The 21273-nt window shown below is 42.0% G+C and overlaps 1 protein-coding gene across 1 annotated transcript in view; it reads right to left on the minus strand.

The window, feature by feature from the left end:
• The window catches only part of LOC124795515 (WD repeat-containing protein 37-like), a 109159-nt gene that overhangs the window by 14203 nt on the left and 73683 nt on the right, over window positions 1-21273 (minus strand). Inside the window, 3 exon segments of the mRNA XM_047259578.1 lie at window positions 11869-11923; window positions 11925-12107; window positions 12217-12392. Coding sequence (XP_047115534.1) covers window positions 11869-11923; window positions 11925-12107; window positions 12217-12392 — 414 coding nt within the window.

Genomic DNA, 21273 nt, shown 5'->3' on the forward strand with positions numbered 1-21273 from the left:
CTTGGTGGTAAAAAACAGGGTTCAGAAAGCAGGATTTGAAAAACGTGGAGTATAAAAAAAAGTTAGAAATGGAAATGTCAGAAATGAGACTAAAGGTGCAGGAAGTGGTGAGGAAGTGCTAACACTTTGAGAAGATAAAAATGATTATGAACCCATAAAATTAAATTATGTATGTAAGGGGAAATAGGAGATGTAAGAGGCAAGTGATCAGAACACAATCCCTTGAAGAAAATAGGGAATAACTGACTAAGCACAAAAGCACAGCGGTTGGAGGGATGCAGGCAGGGGGGGGGGGGGGGGGGGGGGGGCTGTTATTAACTAGTGAATGAAAACCAAAAGTTCTAAAGCGTTGTGTTCTCTTAGTAAATGTGAGAGAGCTGTTTAAAACATATGGAATTCTGACACACGAGAAACAATATTAATACACACAATACTACCTTTTTTGTAGCCATTCTGCACCAGGATAACACAGTTTGTTACTACAGGTTATCTGTCTATACAAATCAGCTTTCTAGTCAACATACCACGTCAGGTTTCCCTATCGTATATTCCCACACAAATACAAGTTGTGTTAAAAATAACTACCACACTCTGAAGAGCAATAAAAATGAAACGAAGAGAGACACCTTTATTTACATCAAGCAACTTACATTCTTCCACCCAATTGTCTGAGCCACATACAATTGTGTGGCACATCACAATACCGATACAAGAACATGCTTGACGCAATATATTCTTCGTCATCAATGTTCTGGTCCTATATGCCAAATCTTGCTGCTGTAAGTCACAATTGTAAATGTAAACAGACTCAACTACACAGTTATTGCTCACTCTCATCTCATGACGTCCGAAGATGTAGGTATGAGCTGCCTTTTTCCTCCTCCTCTCTTTTCGACAGTAACAAAACCATCGTATGTTTTGTACTAGGTACATATATGGGTAACCAGTCAACTAAAATTCAACTGTCGAAAATAGAATAAGGAAAATATGCAACAGTTAAAATCACAACCAGCTGTATGTATTTGGTATCATATGTTCAGAGATAGATATTTTGTCACCTATGGCAGCATCAGGTACGAAGTATGGATTAGGTGATGCCTCGAGGAGAATATCAACAACAAGACTCCCACCCTCCCACCTCCGCCCCCTAGGTTGACCCTCTAAGCTGTCATATAAGTGTTGTCTTTAAACTCTGTAAAATCACCTCTTCATATAAAGCATAGCCCTTGGCTTATAATTTTTTCATTATCCATTAGAATCTCTGACAGGTGGTGTCCTAGGTCCATCCTGGGTGTATATAAGGACAAAATAATAATAAAAAAATCCCCCAGACTTTCCCGGATTTTTGGTTAAAAATACATTTTCCCCAAGTGAAAATGCACTACACTCTGGGTGAAAATACGAGGGCTGTTCAAAAAGTAAGGTGACTTTTCAAACTGCGCAAGGTTACATACATTCGATTATTGATTTTTTTTATGTTGGTACACATGTCCTGAAGATATGTTCGCAGTTTCAAGTGTACAGCACACTTCTTTTGTTTTTGACAGATAGAAAGGTTAGACGTGTTTTAGTGTGCTCGACGATTTTTGATTATTAAAAAAACAGAGCAAAGAATTTGCATCAAATTTTATGTGAAAAATGGAATCAAGTGCTCTAAAACACTTAAAATGTTGGAAGTGGCATATGATGAGTCTACTCTAAGTAAAAAAAATTTTTACAAGTGTTATAAGCTCTTCCAAGATGGCCGAGAAGATGCCAATGACGAACCTTGCTCTGAATGCCCCAGCACATCAACAACAGATGATAACATCAAAGCTGTGAAGAAAATTGCTTTGGAAAATCATCTAATTACTGTAAGAGAAGTTGCTGAGGATGGTCGGCTCGTGTCATGCAATTTTTTCAGATTTTCTGGGCATGAGACACGTGTCAGCGAAGTTTGTTCCAAAACTTCTCAATTGTGATCAGAAGAACCGTCACATGAGCATTGCTCAGGAGCTCTTTAACGATGTCAGTGATAATCCTGATTAGCTCAGAAAGGTCATAAATGGTAACGAAACATGGGTTTATGGTTAAGACATCGAAACTAAAGCCTAATCGTTCCAATGGAGGCACCCCAGAGAACCAAGACCGAAAAAAACATGCCAAGTTCGATCAAATGTCATAGTTTCGCTCACAGTTTTTTTTTTTCTTTTTTTCTTCAATTACCATGGTCTGGTGGATCATGAATTTTTGCCTCAAGGTCATACGGACAATAAGGAGTATTACCTTGACGTTATGCATTGTTTGCAAGAACCAATATGTAAAAAAGTCCGGAATTGTGGAAAAACAATCCATGGCTTTTGCATAATGACAATGCACCTGCTCATTCATTGTTGCTTGCGAGGGATTTTTTGGCCAAACACAACATGAAAATCATGCCTCAGCCACCATATTCACTGGATTTGGCCCACTGCGACTTTTTCCTGTTCCCAAAACTGAAGAGATCTATTAAAGGACGAATATTTTCAATGACTGAAGAAATAAAAACTGCATCAGTGGAAGTACTCAAGGCTGCACCAAAAACTGCTTATGAGAAGTGCTTCGAGGATTGGAAGAAGCGTTGGCACAAGTGTATTTGTATCTGAGGGGGATTACTTTGAAGGGAACAACATGAATACTGATGAATAAATAAATTTTTTTTCATAAAAATATAAAGTCACCTTACTTTCTGAACACACCTCATTAATTTTTTTCTGTGTACAGAGATAATGTACTTTCTCATGGAGCTGAAAAACTTATCAATCCTTTGAATGGTAAAAGTTTTATACACTGGCATAGAACTTCCTGGCACTTTAGGAAATGAAACCTAGTATAAAGCAATGCGTTTTGAAGGACCTTTGATGTGTGGCAATGTGTACATTGGATATTTTCGTATTATGAAAGTGAAAATACAAAAACCAACAAATGCAGCATGGTAGCTTCCAAAGCACTTAAATCAAGATTGCACTGCACTTTTGTCAGCCAAGCATAGCTCATGTTATGTGATCTCGTCAGCCAATGACAGCAGATATTCTGAGCATAGAACACATGATGTAGTCAACTAATAGCAAGATCACTATTAAGTAGTGTGAACACACAAACAAGAAAAGTTAATGGTTTAAATTAATACACATACAGTATAGCTACAAGAAAAGCTAAGCTTTCCATATAATATCGACCTTAAAAATGTTACTGCGTGGGCGGTCTTTTTTTTTTCTCATTCATCTTGCATAGAAGGAAATTTACTTTGAAAGTACCACTTTTCAAACCATCATTCACAATGATTTCCTGCAACCTGCTAGAACTATAAGGCATTTGTGATTAATACACTTATGACATGAGCAAGATGAATATGTGAGCCATAGCACCTCAGACACGAAATGCAACACTTGGAAAGTTTTCTGGGGAGCAACGGGTACTCTATAAGCTATATTAGTAGTACAACAGGACCAAACACTCGACAAAGTGACAAATCAGAAAAAGAAATGTTGGGTATTGCCTTCCTGTCATACATTCTCAGAGTGGTGGACAGAACTGACCATATATTGTACAAACAAGCGTAAAGATATTTACAAACCAACAAAGATGATCAACATGCGGAAAAGCTGGAATGACTGGACAATCAATCAACAACAGGATCACAGAACATAAGTGACATTGCAAGTTGGGGCAGATGGACAAATCGGTCGTGGCAGAGCACGCGCTGTGAAAGACCGCCCACGCAGTAACATTTGCTGACACTGAAGTTCTCGCTGTAGAGAAGAGCTATCAGACCCATCTGTTCAGAGAAGCTATATAAATACACAAACGCAAAAATAGCTGCAACAAGAAAGAAGAAAGCCTCAAGGTAAATCGATAAATGGATCCTGGGTTCCCGTGCTACAGCAAATGACCGTCGCAGGTAGCAAGAGAATTGCAATGGAAATGACCACAGAGAAGCCCTTAGACGTTGGCACTCCAGGTATATACAGTCTGCGGCTGCAAGATTGGCTCCAGTCCACCACTGGCAAAGGAGGGTGAAATTTTACAATGCCAGCCACTCGTGCTGGCGAAACGTCACATAAAAACATCAGACGAACATTGGCTGAAGAACTCCAGACAGAAGCCAACAGGCAGTTTGACAAAGAGAGAGTTGTTTTTTCATGCAGGAAGTCTCGAGTTGTTGTGTATATGGTAACAATGTAAAATCAAACAATGGAAAACCCAGGATGGAATAATGACAATATTATGAAAAGGATAGATTGGTACTCGTCATACATTGGAGACACTGAGTCGCACAAAGCTATTTGGGTGGTGGCATAAGAAGGAGGCTGGGGTGTAGAGGGGAAGGTACAGCAGGGTAGGGGTGGAGAACAGCAAAGGTCTGTTTGTGGAAGCATGAAGAGACGAGGTGGAGAGAGGGTGTAGGGCAGCTAGGTGTAGTCTGGAGGTTATACAGAGAGCAGTTGGCAGGGGGGGGGGGGAGTGAGGAGTGAGGGGGGGGGGGGAGGTGAGGGGGGGGGGGGAGGGAGGGGAGAGGCCGTGGACAAGGAGAGAAGTAAAAAGACTGTGTGCACATTCGTGGAAAGAGGGCTGTGTAGTGCTGGAGTGGGAGCAGTGAAGGGGGTAGGTGGGAGTAGGTCAATGACTAACAACGGGTGACACAGGGAGGGTTAAGGGAACGTAGAATATACTGAAGGAAGTTTCCATTGGCACAATTCAGAAAAGCTGATGTTGGTACGAAGGATCCAGATGGCACAGGCTGCGAAGCAGTCATTGAAGTTAAGCACACTGTGTTGGGCAGCATGTTCAGCAACTGGGTGGTCCAGCTGTTTATGGCCACAGTTTGTCAGTGGCCAGTCATGCGGACAGACAGCTTATTGGTTGTGATGCCCACGTAGAACGCAGCACAGTAGCTGCAGCTTAGCTTGTAGATCACCTGACTGGTTTCACCGGTAGCCCTGCCTTTGACGAGATAGGCGATGTTTGTGACCGGACTGGAGTATGTGGTGGTGGGAGGAAGATGTATGGGACAGGTCTATTACAGGGATATGAGCCGTGAGACAACAGGTTGGTAGAAGAGGTTGTGTAGGGATGGACGAGGATATTGTGTAGGTTCGGTGGGCGGCAGAATACTGTAGTGATGAGCTCTTCCTCTTGAAATATACCAAGGATCTCAATCATGCCGTCACAGACCTTAATTACTCTCCCTGCCTTGTATAGAAAAAGAGCTGAGTCTTACCTCTCAAGCCCTCCAGCCTACCCCCCCCCCCCCACTTCCCAAAGTTCCAACATCCAGCAAGAGGAGAATTTCACTCGTGACTCTGTACCATCCAGGACTGGGGCAACTGAACCACAGACTGTCAGGATTTCAACTACCTCTCATCGTGTTCTGAAATGAGAAATATTCTATCCATTATCATTCCCACCCCTCCCACAATGATACTCTGTCACCCACCGAACCTACACGATATCCTCAGCCATCCCTAGACAACCCCTTCTCCTAATCCACTGCCTCATGGTTCACGTCCCTGTAATATTGTAGTAGAGGCAAGACCTGTCCCAAACATCCTCCCACCACCACCACCACCACCACCACCACCACTGCCTACTCCAGTTCAGCCACAAGCACCACCTATCCCATCAGAGGCAGGGTTACCTGTGAAACCAGTCACGTGATCTACAAGCTAAGCTGTAACCACTGTACTGCATACTGTGTCTGTCTGCACGAATGGTCACTGACAAACTGTGGCCAAGAAACAGCTGAATCACCCACTTGCTGAGCATGTTGCCCAACACAATGTTCTTCAGTTTAATGACTGCTTCACAGCCTGTGCCACATGGATCCTTCCTGCCAACACCAGCTTTTCTGAACCGCGTAGGTGGGAACTCTCCCTGGAGTACATCATATGTCCCCTTAACCCTCGTGGCCTCAATCTTCATCAGTCACTGTCCTACTTGCCCATCCCTTTCCCTGTTCCAACTCTAAAACTACACAGCCCTCTTTCCACCAACACACCCACAGTCTTTGTAACTCCTCTCCTTTTCCACTGCCGCCATTCCCCCCGATCTTTCCCTCCATCTAACTTCCCACCTGCACCTAGCTGCCCTACCCTCTCTCCACCTTGTTCTTGTATGCTCCCGTACGAAGCACTTTACCATCCCCCACTGTAATCCTGCTATCCCTCCCCTGCCCCACCCCAGCCTCCTCCTTACCACCACAATCCAGACTGCTTCTTCCATTATGTGCTGTTGCTCGCAGTCTGGTCTTGGCAGCCAGTGACTATGGGTGCGCACGCATGCATGCGTGTATTATTACAAAGAAATCCTAGAAAATCGTACTGGTCTCCTCTTTCCTGTAACTGCGTTTTGAGGAACAGTTCTGTGTAAGGATGAGCAGACCACATTCTACAAAACTGTAGGACACGTGATTTAGATACAGATTTTTGTGTTTTCTGTATAGCAGTCTGCAGTTGACATTCTGCTGTACAGGACGATATGGAACTATAATATTAACAAAGATCAACAATTGCAAAAAGTTTGGCACTTAAAACGGATCTTTGTGGGGCTCCATTTTCCTGTATGTGTTGGTTACTGCGGGTCAAACCAGCCCTGACTCCAAGAGATAAAGATGCGAGACCACCGCATTGTATTGTGCACCTTGCAGAAATAAAAAAAAAAAAAAAAGACTGTGACCATGTGTAGTGGTACACAAAGGATTCTCAAATCACAAACTCCAATCATATGAAATGATCTGTGGTAGTTCGAGATATTCAGAATATACACTGGAATCAAGAAAGGAGATTTCTAGATTTTAAACAATAAACAAAGTTTCTAACGATTTTTCCAAATTACCTGTTAGGTTGATCAGTCTTTTAGTTATTTGTTTGTCTTGTCCTGCTTTTGGTATATGTGCTGTGATACCCTCTCACTCCATCGTAAGGGAAATTCTCTGTCTTGTCATGTCTTATCAAAAATTTGAAGCCCTGAGAACCGTAAGGACCTAAAGCACAGACTCACAGTTTTGAGAGAGAGAGATGTTTGTGAAAATCAAATCTGTAAACAAAACACCAGTCTCATAGGTCTGAATCACTTCTTAACCATGTCTCAACATCCTGTATTTCCTGTGGAAAAATAATGTACCCACTTTATGTTATAAAATATTAATATTTCAGATTATATTTATTACTAATGTTAATCCATAAAATTTGCATATACCGGTACAGGTTAGTGACAGTAGTGTCCTTTGACAAATGTAAAAGTTTTAATTAATGGGAACTAAAATTAGAAAACACAGAACATATGATAAATGCACCGCACCCACAATTATGACCTATTTCAATACTTCGCGGTCCTCATTATCATTTTCATTAAGAACATTCTGTGACTTAAGGTTCACATAAAACTGCTGATATACCTTCAACTAAGAATTGCTACTACTATGTACATGATGTAGATACTAAAAACCCACCGGTAACAATTGAGTAGTGCAGAGCAATAAATTTATGCTTTGTGTTTTGGGTCCATATGGAAATGGAGAGCCAAGAAATTGGTGACACAGCTTTTCACAAATGTCCACATGTACAGTGTGAACCTAAAGACGTAGATCAAGCTGGTTCAGCATGAGATCATCAGATGTCCGGAGCATGCATATATGCTATATCTCAATATCTATGATGGTGTGTTTTAGGCCCTTATGGTTCTCAGTACCTCATCATTTGTAGAATAGAGTTTTTACTATTTTCAACAGGATGTTGAAGTATTTGATTATGGATTTTGTCTGGCCTTGGGGACTGATCTCTGTATTGTCTTAAAACATTATTTAGTTCACAGGTTGCAAAAAGGAGCACTGTAGATTGACAGATCCATTTACGTAAAATATATGGTATTATGCTCTGTTAAAAATCTATGGTGAGTGGATTTAGGATGGTAATTCTTGGATGCCAACATTTCTACATAATGTATTGCTGAAAGTTCAGAAATGTCAGAGGAACTGGTGTTAATTTCTCCTTCATCAATGATTCCCTTGATTAGTGTCATGGCATCAACTAATCCACCATGATTTGGACCACACTTATGGAACTGGGGAATGTGCTGTCATAAATGAAACAGATTATTCCCAACATTCATTCTTCTTTTGTTTCATGAAGTAACGTGTTTATGCCCTTGATCTTTTAAACAAAATTAAATTTCCAGTATAGGGATGTCGTCTATGTCATCACAGAACCCTTCGATATTCTCCAACTGCATCACAATCTCTTTGCACCAACATGGAGAACACATGTTAGGTACTGGCAGAAATATAACCCAGCTGCTGTGGGAAGGTGAGGGAAGAAAAATACATACCAGGTTTTGTAGATACAGGCTGTGTTGCAGAGCAGGGCACATCAGAAGTACCGCTACTACAAATCTACTATTTACTCCTAAATTAGATTCAGTGTATAGTGCTTTAGATTAAAAGGATTGGTAGCAAATAAAACATTGCTGGTGCTGATTTGTAGCATACTATTTGCACAATACCTAGATGCAATATGGTGATATATCAGATGTGCAACTCAGTCATGTCAGAGAATTTTGGGGAGTGTTACACTGTCCACATAGTCTATAACCTCTCAAGCAGCATCAAGACAGTTATCAACACTAATATCTACATTTTACTGTGGTTCAAACGAAGTGTGAAATGTCCAAATCTGATGAGAGAATACAGAGAGATTTGAGACTGAAACATAGATACTGGTACACAGTCAAGTGATCAGAAACTACACATCACTACTTTCTGGTCAATATCCTGGTGGCGAAAATTTCATCAGAACACTGCTGAGTACCATTGCACGACCATGTGTCAATAGCTTCAGGATCAGAGGCAGTTTGCTGAACACCTTATAAGGACTAAAATCTGTCTCATCAATACACAAAAACTGCAAGGGGAACTTTGCTTTGAACTTCCTTTGTTACATGTTCAGCTAACAATGTTTTCCACTGATACATCTCTAAGCTTCTAGAGTTAATTCTTCTTATATTTTAACTAGAAATTTCTGAAGCAATGGTAAATTTCTTTGTGAAAACTCACTACACTTTTTTTCCCACTAGATATCATACCCAGCTCAACAAGTCTTTCCCCACTGCCAAATGTGTAATTTAATAAGCAGTCAGTGTCCATGTTGAACAAAAAGTCATCCTTTTTGGGGAGAATGCAGCCACATAGCTCCAGGTTGGCAAAGAATTTAAAATGTCTCTCTTCTAGGTATACATGCAACTGTCTACCCTGAGCTAATAGTCATAGTTCCTCCAGATGTGTCCCAAACCCATTCATATTCCACTGAAGTATGGAAACTATCTTAACAGTGAGGTTTCATCTGTCTTTCCTCCATGGTGGGGAGACTGCAGCCGAAAGGGGGGGGGGGGGAGGGGGTATGTACTTGAGGGACACACTGGTTCCCCTGCTATCCTTTCTGACATTACTTTTGACAACCACCAGTATTTCAGTGGTAGGAAGGCTTGGCTATGGTATCACTGGTGCAGGCTTGCAACTGCATTTACAAGTGTATGTTTATGTGCTCTGCTCAGCTGTCAAAGTCTGGGTGCCACCACTAGTCTTTGTACATGCCACTTCAATACTGAGGCAAGCAATTTCACAAAAGTGGACAGCTGTGTGTATTCTTTGCATCAGAATAGGAGATTCAGTTGGTGACCTTAATCACCTGTATTTTCTTCTCTTCCACGAAGGCAGGACATTCCTTGCTCCGAACCAGGTCGGCTTGGAAGCAACTGACACATGAATACCTGGTTTGTGGGCAGTGGAGCTGCACTTTCCACACACTGCCAGACCGTTTCAATCCATAGTTGTGTGATGGAAGCAATGACATTTACATCGCATTGTATTATACATGGGCCTAACTAAGTCATGGAAAGCCTGCTGTAATACACACTAGTAACTTCAGTAGACTGCATGTCAGGATAAGAGATTGACTTCTGGAGCTCATCATCAACTTTTTCATGAAATTCTGAACTTCCCATTCCTTTTCCTGCTGGCAAACAATACAATGTGATGGTGTCACGTTTTTATCTCTTAAGACTGTTTTTGAGTCAGGGCTGGTTTAACCCTTAGTAACCGATACATGCAGGAAAATGGAGACACACAAGGATCACTTTCCCACACCTGCTCGAGTTCTTTTGTATCTATTCTTGTCATGGCACACCACAATATGTTCACAACAATTTAGCCCAGTGAGCAGCTCAATGTTGATAACATATTCTCCAAATAGTTTAGCACTTAACAAATTGTTCACTTGAGTAGCCTTCAGTGTCTCAATCGATAGTAGTATATTACTGCACAGCCTCTTGATAGATTTAAGTTGCCTTTCAAGTCTCTCTAGATCTTTATGTACACAGAAAGGAGACAGTTTTACAAGGTACCTTCTACATGTTTAAGAACAAAAAAATTCATTATCTACTATATGACGTGGTCTGTTACTATTACTGCTTTCTCTCACATTCACAGACACCTTGAGTGGACTAGCCACATGACGTCTCTTTGGAGTTAGGATGTTAATACTGCCCAATGGACCAACTGAACTGTGGAGAGTAGAGAACAGTTATTTAGGCATTATGAAAGTAACACTAGCAGCTAGGGAAGTAAACATCCACCTGGAGGGCTCCGCACACCCTGATAAGCTTATACAACTAAGGTGCGACAGGTTGCCCGCTAATGACTTGTTCTGCCCCAAAAGCCATGCACCTCACCAGGGTACAGTGTACCTCGAGATTCAAGGTTTCTTTTTAAAAGACACTTTGGCAGTTCTGTCAAAGATACTGATTCCCTGAGACACAAAACGTTCCACCACTGTGCTGCACAGTGGTCACTGAAGCACACCCGGAGCTTACAGTTACAGACTACTTTGGCACTCACCAGTCCGCAGCTCAAGAAACCAGAGTTCACCAAATACCTACCACACAAGCAAATGTTGAGCTCCCTGAGCTCCTCGCCATTTCGAATGACCCAGGGGGCACATTTGGCTTTATTAAAAATACCACAGTCATGGTGATCATTACCACCACCTCTGCCCCTACCTCCCACCTCTCCCCCTCCTCGAGGCTAAAAGATAAACCTCGACGAAAGATAAGCAAGGGTAATGGAATTTAGTCAAATTACATCAGACAGTGCTGACATCATTAGATTATGAATGGAGACACTAAAAGTAGTACATATGTTTTGCTATTTGTGCAACAGATAACTGATGATGGCTGCTGCAGAAAGGACATAATATGCAAACTGTCAGTAGCAAGGAAAGCAGTTATAAAAGACAGGATTATGACTTATTTTGTGAAGTTGTTTGTCTGGAGTGTAGTTCAAACTGAAACATGGAAGATAAGCAATTCAGACAAGAGGAGAACAGAAGCTTGCGAAATGTCGTGCTGTAGAAGAATACTGAAGATGGCTAGATCAAAAAGCTAATGTGGAAGTACTGAATCGAATTGCACAACTTGAGTAGAAGAAGGGATTGGCTGATAGGACACATCATGAAGCATCAAGACACAGTCAGTCAGATAATGGAGGGAAGTTTGGAGGGTAAGAAATTTAGAGGGAGGGTTAGGCCTGAATCCAGTGAACATGTTCAAATGAATGTAGCTTGCATTAATTTTTTGGAGATGATGAGGCTTGCACAGAATAGACTAGCACTGACAACTGCATAAACCAAGCTTCAGAATGAAGACCGCAAAAATACGTCAGTTACTCCAATGTTCATTCATCTCAGTATTTGAGATTCGTGTCACTGAAATCTCACCTACATTTTAAATAAATATTTGTAATTATTTATAATTAATTTTAACATTTACATGAGTACAAATGTAATAACTCTTAGTGAGTACCTCCAAGAGACTGCAACAATTCACCCGTTTCAACATCATACAAGTTGGCGGTGCGGGTCCCATGAAGCAGTTATCACCTGTTCACCACCAGGTAACCAATCAGCAGCAACAACCACTCCAGCATGTCCTGTCAATTCACAAACGGGTGTACGGAGGCAAGGTGCTCCACTGCTGGTGTCTTCACAACCAAAATCATCCTTCTCACATGAGTCTGGATCTTCATCAGATGACTGACCTTTCTGTAATTGAGTTGAGGCTGTTTAATACTTGGAAAAAAAGTTGGACATTAGAACTGTTCACTGCACTACAACAAGAGGAGGATAATTTTAGAAGTATTACATTACTAACCACTGGTTGATCCCAGGTGACTGCTGCCTGCCACACATGAGCTGTACAATCTCCACTCGCTGTCAGGACAACATCTTTATTCGGATGGAAACGTATAGAGTTCACAGAACCCTGGTGACCTTGATACTGCAGCAAGCAACGACCTGTTTCCACACTCCAAATGCATGCTGTATGATCTGAAGAGGAGTTTATAACATACTCATAAACATACATCACAATGAACCAACAAATGGCATTCCATTAATTCACTAATTCTTGAGTCATGGTAACCCCCTAAAAATATTACAAAAGTCAGATTTTTTCTTTTTTTTCCATTCCTCTCAAATTAACATTAACGTAGACAAGATGATTTCAAATTACCGGTAATATTTCACATGAAAGTTCACCAGCTAACTATAGAAACAAGTTAACAAATTGATTATGAAAAGGATAGATTGTTACCATATAGAGAATACCATGCAGGCACATTGAAAATACTACTACACATTTAGGTCCTGACAGTCTAGTCACAGCAGCCAGAGACAGTGGTTGTGTGTGAGAGCTGTGCTTGTGTGAATGTGTGTGCTTTTTTCCCCATTTTAGAAGAAGGCTTTTTGGTTGATAACTTAAATGTATAGCAGTCCTTTTGTTGAGTGAGTGTCTCCTCTACATGGTGATGAGCGATCTATCCTTTTCATAACATTATTGTTATTCCATCCTGCACTTCTCATTGTTTAAACTACCAAGTTTCGTGTCACATGAATCCACCATGATGTTCACTAGATGCTCTCTACAACGCAATGCTTTAAATTTGATAGGCTGTAATGACCTATATAGTAAAGATACTATTTATGTACTGACACAAAAGTAGCACAAGACATCACATCATCGTCTGTAGGCTGTCAAATTAGTTGCTTGAAACAATTTTCAGAAAACTGTGTTTAAAAACATTTCGCAAGACTGACTGACCATACCCCATGCAATGAATCCATAGACCTACTCGGTATGTTAAAGTTGTCTCCAACTAATATTGCATGATCTGAGTATTTCCATGCTGCTAACTAAAGACATTCTCTGAATGACTATAAAACTGTCACAACAGAATCGAGTGGCCAGTAAAAACATCCAACAATTAACTTGATTTCACCATGACCTGTTATACGTGTCCAGCAACCAAATTCAGCAATTCAAACAGCCTCCCAATCAGCTGTTTTGCTGATGTAAAAGATATGTTTCCAGTTCTCTTACAACATGTATTGAGCAATGAAATTAATGCTTCAACAGTCTTGCCACCACACTCTTCAAGGTCTTGCACTTAAGTGGCATTAATTCTGTGACTGACAAAATCTGCATCCACCTAAACTTGGCAAGCCACCATATGATTCATGGCAAAGGGTACCCTGAATCACTCCTAGACATTTAATTGTTTCTTGTTCCACTCGCAACTGGAATGGTGGAAAAATAACTGTCTGTATGCTTCTGAACAAGCCCTAATTTATTTTATCTTATCTTGTCTTCACAGTCCTTACGTGATATGTACATTGGTTGCAATAGAATCATTCTGCTATCAGTTGCAAATATTGGTTCTCTAAATTCTCTCTGTGTTTCAAGAAAAGAGTGTTGTCTTCCTTCCATGGATTCACATTTTAGTTCACAAAGCATCTACATAATATCCTCAAGTTGATCAGATCTACTGGTAACAAATCTAGCAGCATGCTTCCGAATAGCTTCAATGTCTTCCTTTAAACTGACCAGCTGGAGATCCCAAAAACTAATACAGTACTCAAGAATTATTTGCACTAGTGTTCTACACGAGGTCTCCTTTTTCTAAAATTCTCCCAATAAACTGAAATTGATCATTCGTCTTCCTTACTACCATCCTTATGTGCTCATTCCATTTCATATATGCTTAGATATTCAATCAATATGATTGTGTCAAGCAGCACACTACTAATATTGTTTTTGAATATTATGGAATTTTTTAATTTATTTATTGCATTAACTTACATTTTTCTACATTTGGAGCTAGCTGTCATCAAATTTTGTGTAAGTCATCTTGTAGTTTCAGCTCTCAGAGACTGCAGGTGTGTGTGTGTGTGTGTGTGTGTGTGTGTGTGTGTGTGTGAGAGAGAGGGCGCGCGCGCGCGCGCGTGCGTGTCATGTATGTCTACTGCTGACAAAGGCCTTAACGGGCGAAAGCTATGATTGTGTGAACTTTTTATTGTGCCTATCACGGCTCAGCATCTTTGCTGTATGGTGAGTAGCAACTTTCCTTCTCTCGTGTTGTTACATTTCATCTTGTACCTTCCTACAGTCAATCAACAATGTGACCTTCCCATACATCACAGCATCACCAGCAAACAGTCACAGATTGCTGCTCAACCTGTGTGTCAGATCTTTTATGTAAACAGACAATAATAGCGGTCCTATTACATTTTCTTGATGTCTCTGATGAACACTCGCCATACCAATACAAATAAATTAATAGCAACTGTGCTGCAGACTGTTAGAATTTACACTTACTCTTACAAAATGTGATATTCCACCCCATACACAGAAAAACACACATCAAATTTAGAATTAAACTACTAAGAACGTAGACGAGATGGGTTACAGGAAGCACAATGATGAAAGGTGCTAGAAATATTTCAACTTTTTCTCCTTAACAAGGTGAAAACACACACACACACACACACACACACACACACACACACACACACACACCTTCACACAACAATGCATAAGCGCATGGACACGACCTCTGAGCCTGAATACAACTGAGTCTGAAGTGAGCAGCAATCTAGCTGGGATACGTAGTGGAGAAGGAGGGGGATGGATAGCAGATAGCAGGGTAGGGATGAGGGAAGGTGCTAGTGCTGCCTGTGGGAACATGCAGGAATGTGCACCATCAGGAGGCTATGCTGGGACAAGGGGTAAGAGGGGAAGGGAGGTGAAAAAGTGAGATGAGGGAGGAGGAGGAGGAGGAGGAGGAGGAGAAGAAATGTGCATTGGCTGGATAGAAGGCACTTGTAGTACTTGAGTGGGAGCAGGGGAGGGGCTGGGCAATGCAAGTCGAAAAGGTTGGTGTTGGTGGGAAGAATCCAGGTGGCACACGATGTGTAGCAGTCATTAAAGTGAATTGCATCATGTTGGGTGACATGTTCAGCAACTGATAGGTCTAGCTGTCTCTTTGGCCACAATTTGGTGGTGGTCATTCATGCAGACAGACAGCTTGTGTGTTGTCATTCCCATGTAGAAAACAGCACATTGGTTGGAGTTAAGTTGGTAGATCACATGGCTGCTTTCACATGTGGGCCTGCCTTTAATGGGCAGTGCCAAGACTGGAGTAAGTGGTTGTGAGAGGACATATGGAACCAGTCTTGCATCTATTCTGTTACAGAGAAATGAGCCATGAGGAAAGGAGTTGGGTGCATAAGTGAGTGAAGCAGGTACAGACAAGGATGTGTAGGCGGGGGAGGGGGGGGGGGGAAGATTACCACTGTGAGAGGGGTGTGGAGTATAGTGGGGAGGATATTTCACGTTTCAGTGCACAATGAGAGATAGTTGGAACTCTGGTGGAGAATGTGATTCAGTTGCTCCAATTCTGGATGGTACTGAGTCATAAGAGGGGTGCTCCTTTGTGGCTTTGCAGTGTATGTGGGGGTATGATGGTGACTATTGAGCAAGGCACAATAGATATGCTTCTCAAGATGACTAAGGGTAATTCTGATCTGTGAAGGCCTCAGTGAGACCATTGGCACATTTGGAGAGGGACTGGTCATCACTACAAATACTACAACGATGGTTATGGTTGGCTGGACTATATGAAAGTGATTTCTTGGTGTAGAAAGAGTGACAGCAGCAAAAGTGGAGGTATTGTTGGTGGGTCTGATGTGATCAGAGGTACAGATGTAGCCATCCTTGAGGTGGAGGTCAACATTGAGGAAGGTCACATGTTGGGCTTAGGAGGACCAGGTGAACTGAATGGGGAGACGATGTTTAGGTTCTGAAGAAATGTGGATAGGTTGTCCATCCCCTTCAACTAGATCATGAAGACATCATCAATGCATCAGAATCAGGTGAGGGATTTGGATTGCAGGTGGTTGGGGAGGATTTCTCCTAATGGCCCACAATAGGTTATTGTACAATTGTGCCATTGGGGTGCCCATGGCTGTACTGCAGATTTGTTTGTAGATGATGCCTTCAAAGGAGAAGTAATTATAGGTGAGGATACAATTGGCCATGGTGACCAGGAAGGACGTTGTATGTTTGGAGCCATCGGACAATAGGAAAGGTAATATTCATTAATGGCCATGGCATAATTGTTGGGTATCACAATAGAGGGAGGTGACATTAACAGTGACAAGCAGGGCTCCAAGTGGTAAAGGAACATGAACTATGGAGAGTTTGTGGAGCAAATGGTAGGTGTCTTATGTAGGAGGGTAGGTAATGCGTACTAGGCTGAAAATGTCGGCCCCAGAACGGCAAAGATTCTCTCTGTGAGACAGAGTTATCAGCAATAATGTGGTATCCTGGGTAGTTGGGTTTATCAGCAATAATGTGGTATCCTGGGTAGTTGGGTTTATGAACACTAGGTAGCATGTAAAAGGTAGCTGTGCAAGCAGTGATGGGATGAGGAAACCTATTGGCTCAGGGAAGAGGTTCTAGGATGGATCTAAGGATTTGAGGAGGGACTGAAGATACTGCTGGATTTCTGGAATGCAGTCACTGTGGCAGGGCTTATAGGACCACAATCTATGCCCCAAAAAATGAACTCAACCTTATAAACCTATCTGCCTAGAATGGCTTCACTATTGTTTTTATGGACCACAGTGATTACCTGCTGGAGGGAATATGCCAACTGTCAAGATATTTCCACCTACGAGCTCTGTCACAGTGACCCCATCCAGAAAGCCATCAAGATCCCAGTGCCACCTCAAATCATTAGGTTCATCCCAGACCCTCTCCCCTGCGACTATTTCTCTCCTCACCCCCAAACAGTCCGCACAATTTTACCTTCTACATGCTTCTAAAGCTCATAAAACCAACCAACCAATGTGGTGGCGGGCTACTGAGCCCTCACAAAAAGAATCTCTGTCTTTGTGGACAAACTCCTTCAATTTAATAATCATTACCTACCCTTCTATATGAAAGACACCTACCATATCTTCCACCAACTCTCCAGTTCATTTCTTGTCACTTTACCACCTGATGTCCTCCCTCTACACTACCATTCCCAATGCCCATGGCCTTGCCACTATTGGACACTACCTTTCCTAACATCTGACTGACTCCAAATGAACGACTTCCTTCCTGGTCACCACAACCGACTATATCCTTACCTACAATTACGAAGGCTTGCTGAAAAGTAATGCATCAGAATTTTTAATTCTGTTCTCAATGTCAACTGAGCTATTATGTGTCAAGCATATTATTCAGTCAACTTTCCTACTTTGCTGAAGCCAGTTGCAATCCTTGCCACCAGACGGCTATGAACTGTAGCCTGTAACATGGCAGTGTTTAACATATGTTGATGCACAAGAAACAGTGTGCTTTAATCAAGTTTCTAACTGCACAATAGCTTGTCCACACTGAAGCACCCTCTCCTACAGCATGACAATGCTAGACCACACTGTGCTGCAACATCTGCAACAATCTAACACCTTGGTTTCATCATTATTGATCATCCTCCATACAGTCCTGACACAGCCCCAGTTGATTTTCATCTGTTTCCAAAACTTAAAGAAGACTTTCAAGAAGGCTCCATCAACAAAGTCAAACATTCTACTGCGACAGTATCAAAAAGCTGGTCTCACATTGGCAGAAATGTGTTCGTCACCTTGGTGGCTATATTGAGAAATATATAAAGTACATAAAGAATAAAGATGTAGAATGTTAATAAAGCTTATTTTATTTACAAAGCTTTAAAAGTTTCCACGTAAAATGCTCCGAGGCATTACTTTTCAGCACACACTCATGCTTTCCCTTCGAGGAAATCACTTACAAACAAATCTATGACACAGCTATGGGCAGCCATATGGTACTATTCTAAGTTACTAACCTATTCATAGGCCATCTAGAGAAATCCTTCCTAACCATGTAGAATCTCAAACCTTCATCACACTCACTGCTGACATCTGTATCTGGACCAAGGAGGGAGGAGGGGGGATATCTTATCCAGATTCCTCCTGAACCTCAACATCTCCTTCCCCTTCGCAATCGGCAACAATACCTCCACTTCAACAGATGTCACTCATTCCATACTAAGAAGTCACTTCCACACAGTCTAGTAACTCGTGGCCATTGCATATCTAGTGATGAATAGTCCCTGAACAGTCCCTCTCCAGATATGAAGGGTCTCTCCAAGCCCTTTACAAACTGAAATTACCCTCTCAGCCTTGTCCAGAAACAGTTCACCTGCTCCTGGTCTAATCAGGCACCTACCATCTCCCACAAAATCCGCTTTCCGGCCACTATGGAGCACTTCTCTCGTAACTCAGTATCACTCAAGACTGGAGCAACTGAATCACAATCTCTGTCAGGGTTTTCAACTTTCTCTCATTGTGCCCTGAAATGATGAATATCCATCCCATAACCTCCCACAGCCATATTCTACACCCACCCAGATTACACAATATTCTTATACATCCATACTCCACCCCTTCTCGCAAGCCCTGCAACAGACCTAGATGCAAGAACAGTCCCATACATCCTCCCACCACCATCTGCTCCTGTCCTGTCACTGGCATCACCTACCCCATAAAAGGCAAGAGCCACCTGTGATAGCACCCATGTGATCTACCAACCACAGTCCCACATCTGGTGTGTTCGTAACAACCAACAAGCTGTGTCTGCATGAACGGCCATCACCAAACTGTGGCCAAGAAACAGTTGGACCAACCAGTTGCTGAACATGCTGGCAAATACCATGTGGTTCACTTTAATTACTACTTCACAGATTGTGGCATCTGGCTTCTTCGCATCAAGATCAACTTTCCTGAACTGCACACATGGCTGCTTTCCCTAAATCATATCAATCATTCCCATAAACCCCTGGCTTCAACCCTCACTAGTACCTGTTCTCCATCTGCCTATCCCTTCCTAAGTCCCACCCCAATACTACATGCCTTCTATCCTGCCAATGCACATACAGTCTTTTCCTCTTCTCTACTATCCTTTCCCACCCTCCCACCCCTTGGCACAGCCTCCCGATGCTGCACCTAGCAGCCCTATCCTATCCCTGCAGCCTCCCACACGCAGCACTCACATCTTCCCCCGCCACTACCTTGCTATCCTTTCCCCTCCCCCACCTCTTCCATACCCAACTATTTACCCCAGCAAGGTTTCTGCTCATGTCAGACACGGCAGCAGTGAGAGCTTGGCAACCAAAGACAGTTGTCATGTATGTGTATGAGTTATTCTTGTGTGAATGTGTGTGTGTTTTCTATTTCTGAAGAAGGAATCTGTACAAAATCTAATATTTCTAGCATTATTTTTCACTGTGAATTTCTGTGACTCAACACCAACTCTGTATGTTGAGTAGCACTTTTTCCTTTCCATATTGTTGTTGATCTGTCAGCAAATGATCTGTATATATGATTACAGAACCACCAGGAGGTTTCTTTATGGATATCTTAGAGAGGGAAGTCAGGCTTATCAAAAGAGTTTGTCATGCTGCACAAACAATTAATACCCGAATACTGTAATTTCTTGTTCCATGTAGACTTTCTGCCCTAGGCCTCTCTTGGTCTCACGCGGGCAAATCTCCACATTCCTGTTGCACACAATTTCCAAATCCTTTCTAGCCCTAAACTGAAAGTGTAATTTTTATCAACAATTTCAGCTGGTGCATTTGCATCGACTAGTCTAATCTTTCTGTATTTATGTGTAACATTCTAACACAACACCAACATATTGCCCACATAACCTTCTACATATGAGGCATGTTCAGAGAGTAAGTACTATGACCATTATGTATTATGTATTGTGTATTTAAACCACCCCACACCGAACCCACGGGTATTGTGCGGTTCAGCCCCCAGTGGACCCCACCTGGGAACGTCTCATACCAGACTAGTGTAACCCCAAATGTTTGCGTGGCAGAGTAATTGCGCGTACGTGGAAATGGGGTTTGCGCAGCAACTGCCGACACAGTGTAACTGAGACAGAATAAGGGGAACCAGCCTACATTTGACGAGGTAGATAGAAAACCGCCTTAAAAACCATCCACAGGCTGGTCAGCACACCAGACCTCAACACTAACTTACTGGGAGGATTCGTGCCGGGGACCATCACGCCTCCCCGCTCAGGAAGCAGCGCTGTAGACTGTGTAGCTAGCTGGGCACGCTGTACTGTGACCATAATGGGCTGTAGTTTTTTTTTTTTAACTCTGTAGCATGTAAACTCACATTGTAGTGTCCACTTGTGTGAAAAATGTCGGTAAAATATCCTGCAAAGTTGAGCCACATGCTGTGATCTGCTTCCTACATGTGGATGGAGTAACATTTACCAAAAATTTTTTGTGAGTGTAAACGGTTTACACGAAAGTGTTATGAACAGAATAAGTGTGTTGTAGGAAGTCTACAGGAACCAGAACCAAAATTCATAATGAACAGAGGAGTGGAAGACCTTTCGCTCTGACTGAGTGACAATCGAGGAAACTGTTCGTGAAGACAGCCGATTGAAAGTGAATGAAATTTTTGTGAAACTTCCACATCTCTTCTGAACATTCTTACACGAGACTCACACAAATGCTGCAATACCTGAAACTATGTACAAGATGGCTCCCAAAACAGCTGGCACAGCAGCACAAGAATAATCAGGCTGATAGTGGCCACGAGATTCTCTAGCGACTTGAATTGGAAAGTCAGGATTTTCTGAGGTCTATTGTGACTGAAGAAGAAATGTGGATGGTTCATTACACTCCTGAGACAAAAAGACATTTGTCACAGAGTTATCACACCAATTCCATACCTGCCAGAAAATTCAAAACCATAATTTTGGGGGGAAAATCATGACCTCAGTGTTTCCGGGCCAAAAAGGCATTATTTTGGTCAATTTTCTGCCTCAGGGGGAGAC

The sequence above is a fragment of the Schistocerca piceifrons genome, chromosome 4 (assembly GCF_021461385.2).
Source record: "Schistocerca piceifrons isolate TAMUIC-IGC-003096 chromosome 4, iqSchPice1.1, whole genome shotgun sequence".
Lineage (NCBI taxonomy): Eukaryota > Metazoa > Arthropoda > Insecta > Orthoptera > Acrididae > Schistocerca > Schistocerca piceifrons.